Source organism: Linepithema humile, chromosome 3, assembly GCF_040581485.1.
Source record: "Linepithema humile isolate Giens D197 chromosome 3, Lhum_UNIL_v1.0, whole genome shotgun sequence".
In the NCBI taxonomy this organism is placed as follows: domain Eukaryota; kingdom Metazoa; phylum Arthropoda; class Insecta; order Hymenoptera; family Formicidae; genus Linepithema; species Linepithema humile.
Window position 1 is genome coordinate 21,531,733 of NC_090130.1, and position 13,802 is coordinate 21,545,534.

General features: G+C 32.6%; 2 protein-coding genes and 1 long non-coding RNA gene across 6 annotated transcripts; 1 reads left to right on the plus strand and 2 right to left on the minus strand.

The window, feature by feature from the left end:
- Nucleotides 1-104: 104 nt before the first annotated feature.
- LOC105668823 (uncharacterized) lies at nt 105-10,073 on the plus strand. 4 transcript variants are annotated; one of them, XM_067352612.1, is made up of 13 exons: nt 105-559; nt 837-998; nt 1,070-1,267; nt 1,559-1,678; nt 2,095-2,151; nt 3,478-3,589; nt 3,705-3,828; nt 3,905-4,040; nt 4,450-4,506; nt 5,443-5,568; nt 5,647-5,900; nt 5,970-6,157; nt 6,249-10,073. In XM_067352612.1, exons 1-13 carry the CDS (start codon nt 544-546, stop codon nt 6,547-6,549), a joined length of 1,851 nt encoding a protein of 616 aa, XP_067208713.1. In that variant the 5' UTR covers nt 105-543; the 3' UTR covers nt 6,550-10,073. The 4 variants fall into 4 exon arrangements, with proteins under 4 accessions (XP_067208713.1, XP_067208715.1, XP_067208714.1 ...); XM_067352614.1 differs by lacking the exon at nt 4,450-4,506; XM_067352613.1 differs by lacking the exon at nt 2,095-2,151.
- Nucleotides 1,174-2,643, minus strand: LOC136999094 (uncharacterized). The gene is made up of 2 exons (XR_010889509.1): nt 2,110-2,643; nt 1,174-2,030 (listed from the first exon to the last, which is right to left on the minus strand). It is a non-coding gene; the product is annotated as an uncharacterized lncRNA (long non-coding RNA).
- On the minus strand, nt 9,374-12,971 carry NaPi-T (Na[+]-dependent inorganic phosphate cotransporter). Its single transcript, XM_012361378.2, has 8 exons — nt 12,674-12,971; nt 12,209-12,456; nt 11,787-12,017; nt 11,606-11,690; nt 11,393-11,498; nt 11,057-11,318; nt 10,543-10,917; nt 9,374-10,428 (listed from the first exon to the last, which is right to left on the minus strand). The coding sequence occupies exons 1-8, from the start codon at nt 12,681-12,683 to the stop codon at nt 10,165-10,167; spliced, it is 1,581 nt and encodes a 526-aa protein (XP_012216801.1). The 5' UTR covers nt 12,684-12,971; the 3' UTR covers nt 9,374-10,164.
- Nucleotides 12,972-13,802: the final 831 nt, after the last annotated feature.

The following is a 13,802-nucleotide window of genomic DNA, read 5'->3' on the forward strand; positions in this document are numbered from 1 at the left end:
ATGATGTCACTTCTGCGACCTATGACGCATCAGCAGCGATAACACAAGAGATTCAGTGTCATTTATATAAGAATGATGAAAGCAATCTTTACGAGAGGCAACACCTCATCGATTAGTAATCAAAAATTCCCTAATCATTATATACATTTTTCTTGTTTTTCTTTCATCAATGACCCACATTTTTACATTGTGTTAGATCAGAGAAAATAGGGTGGGGTAGGACCAACAAACTACTCGATAGACGAGAGGAGAAAGGGATAAGGAGGGATGATGCATCGACTGCTGGCTTGGTAATACTTGGTAAGCGTCAGAGCGTCAGCGCCGATCCGTGCGTGGTGGAAGTCGTAAAAATAGTATTCAGTGAGGTCAGTGGTAAGCAGTGTCAGTCGGCGACTGTTCGTCGATCATCGTCAATCTAAGGAGGTTAACAGCATCCAAAGCGTTCTAGTTCAGTGCATTTTCCTCTCTCTTCCTGTCACTTTTGTGAAAACACAACAGCAAGCAGTGTATATTCAACAAGCGAAAAGAAATAGCATCGCAAAGATGAGTGAAAAGACTGGTAAGTAACCAAACACGTAGTCTTTTAGTATGCATACTTAAATATGTAGAAGAAACAGATTCGAACAAAAAAATGATTTACAATCAAAATATGACATTTTCATTGGAAAAAATTGCTCGACGCGGTTTTCTTACAAACAGCTGTCGCATATTCGTCATGCTGAGTGTGTTGAATTATTAGAGAATTAGTCATGAAATTTTGACTTCCCGATTTTTTATCTCACCTGATAAGACAAGGATAAGAAACTTTATGGACATTTTCTGTTTACCTCGAACAGAGCACATTGTAATGACCCCAAAATGCAAGACTTCGAATGCTACAACATTGATAATAGAGCGGCAAGCCTTAGAGCCTGCGGCAGAGAATGGAAATGAGAACAATGTTCATGTTGCTGGCGGTGACCACAAAGGAATTGTCATCAACAAACAGGCTATAGCTAGTATATATCTATGTAATCTCAATTAATTGATATTTCACAGGATGCAATAACATAATAATAAATTCTTGCAGTAACAAATGGAGAGGCACGTCCTGCTCAACTTTGTCTACAATTCAGAGTATTCCTGGTGAGCGCACAAACTGGGAAGCATACCCAAGAACAAAGGACTCTTCAATTCTGGTTTACAGATGTGCTCTCTGAAGCGGAACAGCCAAGCATTGCACAAGAATTTTTCAGAGAGCTTGTTACTCCACAGGAGTTTCCTAGAGGTGAATGTAATATGATACGCATTGGTCAATAATACACATGCATTTCTTAGAACTGCTTTTTCATTCGAGATCAAATATATTCAATCTCTAGCCAAAGGACAAAATATTTCTTTGTTTCTCTGTAAACCAAAGTTAAATTTTAAACCATTGGAAGTGAAAATAATAAACTTGAACCAACTTGTATGATGTTTAAAGAAGAACATTATATTTAGCACTTAAGATATATATACTTTTTTTTTCTACAATTTTTTTTCTGTTGTGTAATTCTGTTATATTAATTATTTTTTGCAGATTATGTGGGATTTATTAAAAAAATAATGAAATTGATGCAACATAAATATCCGAGTATTAAGAAACTGGAAATAGAACTAAGACAATTGGAAGAACCAATTACGCTTCCAACCAGACCATGTAAGTAAATAATTATTTTCTTATTGATCTACTGTATAGATATTTGCATATATGCATATAGTGCATATTTGCATATATATATCACATAGTGGATTTAGTTATACATTTTCATTTCATGAATGTAATTTCACTTTGGCGCGACAAAAAATCTAAGACAAAAAATCTATACGGGAGAAGGGTTAACGGTTATTTGATTAAGCTGATTGTGCTTAATAGTTCCTTATTGAAGTAATGTGTCTCAAGTGTACATTACAGCTCAGCTCAAAAGGAAATGCACACTTGACTAAAACTCTCAGTGGCTTATGTATATCCATCATGTAATTTAAGTCGGAGTTTTCCCATGTATTCTATACTATCACAATTACATTGTATTAAGCGTGTACATCTATTTCATACTTAATTTCTATTATTCACAGCTACTGGTCACTTACTATTCACACTTCCTTTCTCTGAGAAAGTTATGTGGAGATCAGGTTCGAGAATCAAAGAAATTCAGCATTTTTGTCACATTTCATTGATGTTCATTCTCTTTTTTCTCATACACAGGCTAATAGTCCAAACGAAACTTACACACATAATATAGTTTCTTATAACACGTTGTAATTACTGAACAGAATAATCGCGGATTTTTTCCCGCATAATTTCATATATTAAAAAGAAAGAAATTTCTTTACTTGGCTGGTAGATATATATTCTGTCGCTTGGCACAATAATCTGGTAACCATAACAACATTGGCTTAACATAGTCTGCCTAGCGTTATGATTTGCGTTACATTGATTTATAATATTTTATTTACCAATTTGAGAAAGGATATATTTTTATTCTCTTTGATTAAAGTTGGAATAAAAAAGCGTATGCTAGTTTATAAAATTTATTATGCTCTTTGATTATGTGAGAAAAGATTTTCCGATCTGTTTAACTGAATCGATCACAAGAGAATACATTAACTAGAGTGTAAAAAACATCCCACTTAACCACTTGACTTGACCTGGATATTGTATTCCCTACATGTATAATGCATATTTACCCTCACAGCATGACTAGACATATAAAACTATTATCATATATCAAACATTTTTACAAATTATACACGAACAACTCGACACAATGATACTCATCAAAATTACACGATTAAAAATAACACAAAATAAATAGCAGCATTTAAAAACATGGGTTCTTTTCATTAAAATTTAATTTTGACAATGCTGTTTCATCTGCATTAATTTTGAACACAGAAATTTAGAAGTATATGTATTACATGTCCCCAAAATCACACCGTTCTTGTTTACCCTGAATTCTAACTGCCTCTAATTGATAACTCATTAGCATATCACATAGAGCAGTGACATCGCCATTTTAGTCTTCATTCTGCAAGGAAATGCATCCATGTAGAGCACGAATCTTTTACTCATGATCATTAGTTGGCATATATGTGTTCGAGTGTCACTCCCATATACACGTTAACTGTATCCTTCACTAACGGTTCTAGCTCGACTCTAGCTATAGAAACAAAGACTAGTTAAAACTGCGCACCACAACAGCTATGTTATACTTTCGAAATACTTTGGACAGATTAGAAATTACGCAACACCCGAGTTTAGACTCATTTACACGGCAGAAAATTTAACTTGCATATGTCATGGAGTGCTGTATTCTTCTTTCAATGCTATTAACTGTAATTTAAAATTTATGAATAGGCATACATGCGGCTTAAAAGACAAACTTACAAACTTACCGCAATGTCATTGTCTTAATTACTCGTGTAATTAATTTTGTTCTCTTTTTTTTTTATTAAAAGTATCCACAGACGAAACCATCATGGGTCAAATAATCGAGCTAACAGTAGAAAAAGTTCTGGAGCTTATTGAGTCTGCTTATCCGAATCCAGTTACCGTGGTTGACATAGCAAAGTAAGTGACCATGATAAATAGAATTTAGATCAAGGAAATAATATATTGCACAAGAGAGAGGGCTATATAATTATTTTAATGATAAATTCCATAACAATGAATTTGATAATTTTAGGCAACATGGATGGGAACCATCAGCCGTCGAAGCCAAATTAAAAGAGCTTCAAGAGAAAGGACTTGTTAAATCAATGGATCACGGAGCTTTTACACGTGTCGTTCACGAAGATACTCAAGTTCAAGTAATTATTATTTAATTATAATTTTTCAGCCGATTCTCGTTATCTTCCACTTATTCTAATATCGTAAAATTTTCAGGTGGTGAAACAGATGCCGACGATGGCAAGCGCAAAACAACCCACTATAGCTATCATTACGGCTCAGTATTGCGAGAAACTTGCTGTAGATTCATTGATTGAAAACAAGGAAACCTTTGTTCGTTACACCACCGTTGGTAAGATCTTTTGCCGTTTACTATTTGCCTAACTTTTAGTTTATATTCGAGAATGTGATATTTCTGGAACTTTAACACTTGCGATATACTAATTTCTAATCTACTCTTATTAGACGAACAGTCATAACTTAATTCTTTTAAAATGTTAAGAAAATAATGTTACCGATTTCCCTGCTTTTATATTTGTAAGAAATACGCTAAAACGAGTTACTGTATATGATTCACTTAAAAAATATTTTAGTCGAATTATTTTCAATTTATTTTGTCTATCATTCTGATTATATCTTTCTCTTCTCTGCTCCTGTGCGAATAACTATGCATATAACTATTAATTTGCATTATCCGTTAATCGACGGTAAATGCTTGAACAATATTTGGAATGTGAATTTCACCATGCATGAAACTTTAGGTACTGCAAGCTCACCAGACACGATAGACGGAGTTCCGCGAGTGATATGCCGTTTTGGTAAAGTAGTTTGTAACATAACTCTATCATTTTAATGTTATTTCATAGCTTGCCAATTGCTTGCCACTGAAGAACAAATATGGGGCCATGGTATAAACGTATATTTTGGAACACCGTTAACAGCATTCCTTTAATACTACAAATCATTTGATATGTTATGTTGGTGATTTTTTGTTGGAAATTTTTATTATGATAGTTTGTTTTGTATTGTACAGACGGAGTCATTAATCCTCCCATTTTTATATAGTATACGTAACGTATATAGTATATAGTATACGTAATGTATACTACATAAAAATGGGAAGGCATTAATGACTCCGTCTGTACATATTAATATTAACAGAATTCAATTATTTTTGTATAGCGTTGCGTTTGTGTTCGTCTTATGTGCAATGTTTTGTTTAGCTTATTCATGTTTTGTATTATATTCATTTTATGAGTTATATATATCATATTATTCTCGTTGAAATTTATTACATTTGTGATTGGTATTAATATTTTTATTTGAATTTAATTTCTATTTTATGTTCTAAGCACTTAATACGGGAAAACATTTTTTTTATTTTTTAAAAATATTTTTTTCAATGAGACAATACTATGAAAAATTCAACAGAATATTTATATTTTTTTAATAACTCCATCTCTATAAAATGTGTGAAAAATATTCAACACCTTGCAAACTCTCAAAATTTTAGAATTTTGAATAAATTTTTGGTACTTGTTTCCATATTATGCCTAGTATCAAACTAGGCTTGGAAATACATATACATAGAATGAGTCATTTGTTATCTATTTTAGCGTCACATGTAACACAAGTTCCGTCATACTTTGTCAATAGTCGCACAGTGCACATGTATCATACACAAGTGAAGAATATAGGAAAGCATAAATTTAAAAGCAAAGATACGAAAAGTAAATGAATACTGTTTGTTATAGGAGAATCAAACGTATACACTTTGGGCAATATTGGTGCGCATAGGATTGTGTGCACCAAATTGCCAACTGTAGGCCATACCAGAGAAGCAATGACTGCAGCCGGCAATACCACCACCAGATTGTTAGGTATGCATAATTTTTCTCGAAATTTTTGTATTCTTTTTTTAATTTGTATTACACGTTTATACAATCTTATATGTACAGGTACATTCCAAAAGGTGGATTTTGTCTTTCTCGTTGGAGTTGGTGGCGGTGTTCCTCACTATACAGATTACAATAAACACGTACGACTGGGTGATGTGGTAATATCGCATCCAACCCCATTGAACAACAAATACACGTACGTTTATTGCGAAAGTGCCAAGATGAATGAGAACGGAAACTATCATTTCGAGACCAAAGAATATTGCCCTCCGAATCTCAGTCTTCAAGAAATCGCAGCGACTCTTATGAAGCAGGTAATTTGATCGATTTATTTATAGGTATATTTTGCTTCCTTACATATAAAATGTTTACTTTTTTCGTAGGCTGAGAACGAAGCAACACCTCCATGGCAAACGTACATGAAAGAAGGTTTGGAGAACCTAGTTAATCAATCGGAACACGATTTCAACGCGCCACCACCTGATTCTGATAAGCTATACATGGCTATTGGAGAAAGAGATGTCATCGAAGTATCTCATCCAATTGCACCTCAGGATTCTATAAATAAAAGGTAATTTACCAATTTATTAGTTTACTTCGACGTTTTATCGCATAAGAAAAATGTTTTTTGATACTATTATATTATTATTCTCTCATTACAGAGCTAATGGTTGCTCTCGAATTCATCTGGCACCAGTAGCATCCGGTCGACAAATCGCGCGGGATGATCAACTTAGGCAAAAGTTCGCAAGTCGATTTGGTGCGCTCGCGTTTGACGCGGAAATGGATGCAGTGGTCGAGAGTATCTTAGGTAATTGTCGTGAGAATTTCGCTGTAATTCGCGGAATCGCCGATTACAAAGATGGTACGCGAATCAAAGAGTGGCAGCCTTATGCGGCATTGGCGGCAGCCAGCGTAATGAAAGCTATAATCTGTGCTATGGATCCGCCGACCAATGACTAATGTCGCTCTTTTAGTTTAGTCTTTTAACTATATTTCACGTAGCATACAATGCAACACGCATAAATTTTCGCAAAACAAACGATAGAATCTAAAATCAAAACGACAGTTAAGTGTACACTGCACAAGATTCTTAAGAATGATTAATAAGTAGCTGGCTAATTTCGAGAAGTTCCTTATTCGTAAAGATCGCACAATAATATTTTACGCTATAGAATAATTTACACAAGTACCGCTCAAATTTTTTATAAATTTTTTTAAAACAGTGCCATTTTTTACAAATTTTTACTTTTTCGACAATATTTTTAAAAAAATGTTGCCCTTTAATCACGTGGTTAACATTGAAGTCGGGATCAGTCAGAGTATTCTTAAAAATATTGAAAAGCATATTGAACTGTCATTGATAGATTTACTTATTACTTAAATTCCATTGTTCAAATTTCTCGTGTGCTAAGATAGAAGATAGAATAGTGCCATTATTATTTCTCGTAATATAATGCGTTATGTATGATTATGAGACGGGATAATTTCGTATTTTTACGAAAACAAATTTGTGCACATTCATGTTGAATGTACGTTAAAGGATGTATTATGCATACATCGCGTATTTGATTTTGGACATCAAATCGTAAAGACTAATAACGCTTTAAAAAAGAATTATTTCTTAGATAGGTGATAAAATTTAGCGGTAGCTCTGTTTAACTTAATCTAACAAAAACTTATTGCATTCGTACTTGCTATGATTGAAATCATAGTAATTGCACTAGGTCCAAACAAGATATAGGATATCAAATTCTATTCTATTCTCATAGTAGGTGATGGATTGGGCAGACTCAATTCAACTTAATCTGATAGGGCAGCTACTTGTTGCATTAGTACTTGCTATGATTAGGATGATCAAACAATTGGTCTAAATGAAACGTAGGATAGAGACAGTTAACCAAGCTGTTGAGCAGATAAACTGATCTAGTTATAGATGTGATAGACGCAACTGGAAACTGAAAGTATAAATATTTGACAGTATTTACCAGAATCAAATTGTCGTTACAGTATTGCTGGAATAACTATTACATGTTTATCAGAGTATATTGACGTTTTCAACAGATATCTTCATTCTATATTCACGCAATATACGTCTACAAGGATTATTAAACAAATGCATTTTCTGAAGTCTTATATTACATACGGGATGCGCAACAAAGATTTCTATTAAAATGTGCCAACGTGTTCATACGTTAAAAATTCACTGCCCTTTTAAAAAATTTGGATAATGTCTCCGCGAAAATTTTCTAAATTTCTAGATCAAATTTTCTCAACAATATACCATTTTTTCGTAATTAAAAAATTCTACATTAAAAATTACGGGGTAGTGTGCAGAAACTTAATTTTTAAATATGAAATTTAAAAATGGACTTAAAAAGATAGGAAAGATATATTATACATATATGCGTATGTATAAATGTTGTTGATGGTGAAAGAAATCTTAAAATTTTAGCAAATGTCAAGAGTAACACAAAAACTACAAAAATACGATTGTTTCTACAAATATCTTAAGATAAATTAAAGTATTTATATATATTTTTTTTTTCTTTTACTTATATACGATTATTTTTTCTGTTTAATAAAAAATACTTTAATATTCCGTCTATAAACCATGTGCCGTGTACGTAAATTTGATGAAATTTCTCACTGACATGTCTAAAGTTTGTTTCAAAAAATTATTTGGTTTATTTTGTGTGCAGCAAGACCATTGACAAACATTGGTAGGAGGACTTAATTGACACAAATTATTAAAGCCACTTGTTGCGTAGAAGCACACATTTAAAATTTTATCAAACAGAGAATACTTATGTACACATACAAATCTACATAAACATAAAGAATTTTTATATATATATATATATATATACATAAAGTATTTAGTATATATAACATATAAATCGGGCACGGGCTTAGATTTATATCTCGAGTTTTTAGATTGACTTATCTGACGATAGATTCCTATTTTAGGCCTAAGTACATGTTATGGATTGATGATTCTTTTGATACATTAATTGAGGCTTTAGAAGGAGCTTTGAGCTTCCAATTACGCATTTGTTTTTGTGTCATTACGTGCTTTCAATACTAGTCGCATTACTGTGTTTTCTACCTGTAATTTATATTTATTACTTATTAGATTATGGTAGATTATAAAAAAATTAATTTAATATATGTATTATTAATTTAGTTTGTATCTCGTAAGGAAACTTTTTATTGCGTCTGCTTAATGAATAGCATAAGTTATTATCTTATTTTGCAAATTATTTATATTATTACAATTTTAGTTTTTAATGCAATTTTTAATGTCTAGTACTATTCAAAATATAGTACAGAAAGAACTGAAAACATTTAAGATACGACATATATATTATATTCCGTCGATGTCGTAGCATTTTTCTTTCGTCTTCCTTTTTTTCTTTTGTTTTTAGAGAATAAAGATTATAAAACTTTGCTATTCTAATGAATATATCGAAAAATATATATTTTATTAATTTTCATAGATGTTTCCAAAATATGCATTTTATCTTATTATGCTTAAGTATATATCCAACTATTATCCACTTATTTCTTATCATTCAAATTACATTAAAAATATCATTAAAAATAGATTGTTGGGTAATTACTGACTTCCGGAAGAAAATGTGTGCTTCGCATCTATCCGTACGTAAATTAGTCTTCCGGTGAACGCGAGAATTTCTTATCGAGGTCTTGAAATAAGACCTTGGTATACGAGCTTAGATATTAATACGGTAGATACTGGAAAGTGCCCATTAAGATTACAGTGATATGAAGAGAAATCAGTAACTTTATTGAATTCACAGTATTTATCATAATTATATAAAATGCGGAAATCTATCTCAGAGCGATTACTAACATAGGATGTCGCTATTGAATTTAAACGTGCAAAATGTCAAAACTATATTTTTTCTTCACAAAATGATTTATGGAAGATGAACATAAACAATTAAAACTGTGTGTGCACTTTCATCTATGGGTGATGGCAATGATCGATAGTACGTAAATCGTAGTAAGGTCCATGAATGATAATATATGATAGCCACGCGACGTTTGTCCAGAAAGTAGGATTAGGCTTGGTATTTAATCTGCTTCACAGCAGAAAGAGAAGCTGTGATAATTCTGGTATTCTTTCGTGTAAGACTAAAGGACTGGTGTTGGCCATATAATAGAAAATAATCATTGCCCGTCGATTGTGTTACTAAAACTTGTGCACCGCAATTTACACATTGTGCACATATGGAGACGGAGTGATGCATTAAAAGCTAGATATGTGTAAATTGATTTGTAAAGTGTGTATTTAGCGATAAAAACGCATCTAAGTCATAACATGTCTTAGCGTGTTACAAATAGTTTAGTATTTATTTAACATCACTCTTTCATTCCTTTATTTCTTCGTGACAAAATGTTCCAAAGATAATTTATGTGAGTGTATTATTAATATTATTATCAAATATATGATCAATCGTTAACACGCTCTTTATTAATATATGTATATCCTTAGAGCAAATCTACTCATTGAACTATCATATTTTGTTGTGCAATATTTACATTTTAGAATTACTATTCCTCACTGTGAGACTCCTTAAAGACTACACGATTATCTTGCTTAATAAAGTTTGATTTTTCAGTTACATTCTCGGCGCCGTTATCACATTTTACGTTTTCCGAGGCAAGTTTTTGCATTTCTTGTTCCTTCAAATTTAATTCGGTGTATTGATTCCATGGCTGCTTCTTTGAAGTGCCCAAAACTATATATATGATACCGCCCACTATCGAATTAGCAGCAGCAATGAAGAAGACTAAACGCCACTGCTCCACAGTTTGCTGTAAACAAATTAATAAATACTATCGAGAAGAATCCTCTCCACAAGATTATGAGTCAAGAATTTTAACACACTTGATTTATGCGATCATAATCTTTTCAAAAGTAAAACTCACGTTATTATTCGTCAGTACGCCAACGATCATTGGTGAGATAAAGCCGCCCCATATAATAATCATATTGCCGAATCCGAGGAGGACACTAGCATAATTCGGACTGAGGTCGACAAAACTTGCCAAAGTGGCGGCGGAGATAGCACCGTTAACCGCTGTGCCGCTCATCATGAAGATGACCGCGACCAATGGATGACATCCGCTGAATCCGAGGGCTATAATCAGAACACCTTGAACGGCGGTACAAACGAAGGTGGCTAATTTTCTGACGTTCGTCAAGCTCATTCGCTTCGTGCGAAGCAGCCAATCGCTCATAATCGAGAAAAAGTACGAGAAAACCATTCTGAGTATGTGCGGTGCACCTGCCAGGATTCCAGTCTAATAAAATAAATGGGACATTTTCTTAGTTAGATTGCCAACATGGAACGCTAATTTACGAACACTGGTTTAATATAAATTAACTTAAATAATCTGGAAGAATTGTTTGTTTATCGGATTGTGACGATACGGAACTCACAGTGTTAATATTCCACCCGTGAATGAAGTTGAAGTAAGTGGGTGCCTGCGTCATGAGAGTCAAAAACCCCCAAGCACTGCTCCAATGTGCGATGATGGTGATCCATACTGGTCTTGATAGAATTATCGATTTCCAAGGTATGTGGGTCTCTTTTTCGTCGACAGATCCACCAATATTGTCCATGATGTAATTTTTCTCCTCATCAGAGATTCGCGGATGCTGTTGCGGCGAATCGTACACGAGAAAATGCCAGAAGCAGTACCTGCGGCAAATCAATTTACGAGTTATTGTGAATGATTTGCGTATTGAAATAATTGTAATTATAGAAATGCTTACCAAATTACACCTAGAAAAGATGTCACGTAGAAAGAAGCACCCCAGCCGAAAGAACTGCTGATAGCCGCACACAAGGGGTAAGTAATTGCGGCTCCCACAGAACTCCCTAAAATTTCATCAAAATAAAGTTCAAAATTTATATTTTTTGTACTAATTTATGCCATTTTTTTGTTTCAGATATAATGAAAACAATTTATATAATATGCATCTTACCCAGATAAGCACTGACAAATCTGCTTCTCTCATTTTGTGGAATCCACTTTGCTGTCATATCGTGCATCGAAGGCCATATAACACCCTGATAAAAATCAAATAGCGTTAACAATACATTAGAAATTCATCAGCGCACTCTATAAAAGTTAATTGAAATATATTTCTGAAGGAATCTACTCACCGCAATTAATCCTTGCAACATTCGAAGAAATATAAGGGCGTACAGATGTGTGGCATAGGGAATAAAAAATCCTAAGAGAGCTGTTAAGAAATTTCCTAAGCCAAATACAATTTTTGTGCCATATCGTCTAGATAGCAGACCACCAGGAAGTTGCGACAACCAGTGCAACCAATAATAGGCTCCCAATACTAATCCCTGTTCATACTCGTTCCAAGCGAACCGATCTTCGTACTAAACAGAATCATGAAGTCACGGAATAAAAAAATATTCAACTGCACCGTTCTCTATAAAAAAAAGGTGAGCATTGAAGTTAATATCAAGAAATATGTTCTGCAGGTTTTATTTGTATAAAAATAATTTGTTTTTAGGAGATTATCTCCTAATTTTCTAAATTAAATCTTTTAAATCACTTTCAGTCTTACTGTAACATTTTCAAAGGACGGCATCTCAGTCGAAAAAGACAAAGAAACGTTGTCATCCTGTGATGTTTCATTGATCCATAATAATGTATTATTTTCCACATTACATTGGACATCCGCTGCGGGTTTCGGATGTGGTATCACCATTGTGACTATAGTGAGATTTAAGTTCAATCTCAATAAGTAATTAATGGCAAAACCACAAAAAACCAGATGCCACAAAACACCTCGGCAAGTAAACAACTCTTTTTCTATTAAATAAGTTAAAAAATTAGTTCAAAAATATTATTTTTTTAATTAATATTTTTATAAAATCAACTGTTTTATTATTTTAAAAACCTACTTATGACATAGATTACCGTGAATAAAACTAAATGTTTTTACTAGTTTATTCTGATTATAAAATACTTATCGAAAACGTTAAAATAGTTTCTGAGTTATTAAAATAAAAATGTTATTCGTACTCACTTTTGGTCATTTTCACTACTTTGTAACAAATAACGATTGTTTAGCTGATAATCACTTATCAATTAATCACTTTTATCACACACAGTATATTTTTACACAACAATAATTCTATTCTATTTCAACTTTATTATGCAACACGTTACAAGCTGCCGAGAATGCAAATTTTATTTTTTATGTTGTGTATCAATTTCTTTTATTAAATAATTAAGTAAACTTTTATTTTAATAATATGAATTGATGATGAGAGTGTAGATTTCTCTCTCTTCTTTCATGTTCGAGTATGTGTTAATCAGTTAGTGTCCCGGCAAACACTGCATGACTGTTTCGTGAGCGAATTCATGTGGACTGTAGGAATCTGCATGATCTTCTATCCTGGTAAAAGTCACATAAATGACACACCTCAATTTCATAAGAACCTTTTTTTTATTGGTCCACTATTAATTACTACTTTATAACGATATTTAAAGCGATATTTAATAAAGCCGCATTGATGTAATCTATCTAATGTGAATTTATATGAACATATATTTTGAATAATTGAATGATAACAATGTAGCATTAATTTGCTATTATTATTCTATATTTTTAAGAATTAAAAGATCAAATATCGTTAATATAATGCAGTACAAAATATTTATTATTTAATATTCATTATAAAGTTTTATATAATATTAGAGAGAAAAGTGTTTTTTTTTACTCTCTGTATAGGGAGTATATATATTTTCTCATTTTACTATATACATTTTTAATTTTATGTGATGATATTTCTGATGAAATCCTGTCACATGCCATCTGATAAGATATTTTGTTGCTATGTATACATGGTGTACTGTGCACAAATAAATAAAATCTGTTCATATTGCATCTGAATCACGCAAGAGGCTGTGACATTTCCAATGTCATTGTAAATTTACACGAGGTACGAAAATTTATGGTAGCTAGAGTCGATATTTATCTGAACGTAAACCTCATTAACAACGCGGTAGGGATACAAACGCGTGATCAAATATATGTTTTGTTCTAATTATTGGAACGAGTTGAATTGTAGTGTATACAACTGCATTGGCGGTAATTAAATTAGTTCTCATTACCAATATGAGATTTGTAGCAGCAAGAATCACGAGCAAAC

Bases quoted from the DNA above. Each gene is read 5' to 3' on its own strand.
- LOC105668823 (XM_067352612.1), top strand. The intron at 4,041-4,449 runs GTAAGATCTTTT...ATGAAACTTTAG, and splicing joins TGTTCGTTACACCACCGTTG to GTACTGCAAGCTCACCAGAC. The intron at 5,569-5,646 runs GTATGCATAATT...TTATATGTACAG, and splicing joins TACCACCACCAGATTGTTAG to GTACATTCCAAAAGGTGGAT.
- NaPi-T (XM_012361378.2), bottom strand. The intron at 12,018-12,208 runs GTAAGACTGAAA...GATTCTGTTTAG, and splicing joins CGTCCTTTGAAAATGTTACA to TACGAAGATCGGTTCGCTTG. The intron at 11,691-11,786 runs GTGAGTAGATTC...GATTTTTATCAG, and splicing joins TGTTGCAAGGATTAATTGCG to GGTGTTATATGGCCTTCGAT.